This window comes from Acyrthosiphon pisum, chromosome A2, assembly GCF_005508785.2.
Source record: "Acyrthosiphon pisum isolate AL4f chromosome A2, pea_aphid_22Mar2018_4r6ur, whole genome shotgun sequence".
Taxonomy (NCBI): domain Eukaryota; kingdom Metazoa; phylum Arthropoda; class Insecta; order Hemiptera; family Aphididae; genus Acyrthosiphon; species Acyrthosiphon pisum.
Genome location: NC_042495.1, coordinates 93,027,516 through 93,028,245, shown reverse-complemented (window position 1 = coordinate 93,028,245; position 730 = coordinate 93,027,516). Strand labels below are relative to the sequence as shown.

Below are 730 nucleotides of genomic sequence, written 5' to 3'. Positions count from 1 at the left end.
CAGTGTTGATGTCCGCCTTGCGTTTTGTCGTCGTCAAATCGACGACCGATCAACCGTTTGGCGTCGAACACCGTATTGACGGGGTTCATTGCTACCTGGTTCTTGGCCGCGTCGCCGATCAACCGTTCGGTGTCGGTAAACGCCACATAACTCGGGGTGGTCCTGTTTCCTTGATCGTTGGCGATGACCTCTACTTTTCCGTGTTGCCAGATACCCACACAAGAATAGGTGGTACCCAGGTCGATGCCGATCGCTGTTCTTCCAACCATTTCCGCAATAAAGTTGTCAACTTTGGTCACACGCACAATTAATACGAAAATAAATTATAAGAATAAAACGATTACAATTTAAATCACTTTGTATTTGAATTTAAAAAGTCACTGGTGAATTAAATAATCGTTAAGTATGTGTATTTCACTGAGTCGCACAGCACAGTATATAACAGTTATACTTTGTTCAATGAATCGCACTGGTACCGCTCTGAATTCAAACTGATGCCGGGCGGCGCGCGTCTAGCGTTTATATACCCGACCACATGTTCGAGAAGGTTCGATACGTTTCGCGAGCGGCGAGCTGGGCCGTGACCGCCGCGCCTTCTGCCCGTCTCCCTACTTTACCATTATTTCTAGAACTATACGGCTATACTTATACCTTATAAATATAATGCAACAATGGCGAATGGTGTTATAGAACATTCGAGAATTTTCTCCGTCTTTCTCGTTAATTGTTT

The 730-nt window shown here is 44.8% G+C and overlaps 1 protein-coding gene across 1 annotated transcript in view; it reads right to left on the bottom strand.

Moving 5' to 3' along the window:
- The window catches only part of LOC100575047 (heat shock protein 70 A1), a 2,225-nt gene extending 1,732 nt beyond the window's left edge, over positions 1-493 (bottom strand). Inside the window, 1 exon segment of the mRNA XM_029490017.1 lies at positions 17-493. Coding sequence (XP_029345877.1) covers positions 17-269 — 253 coding nt within the window. The 5' untranslated portion in view covers positions 270-493.
- Between the last annotated feature and the right edge of the window lie 237 nt (positions 494-730).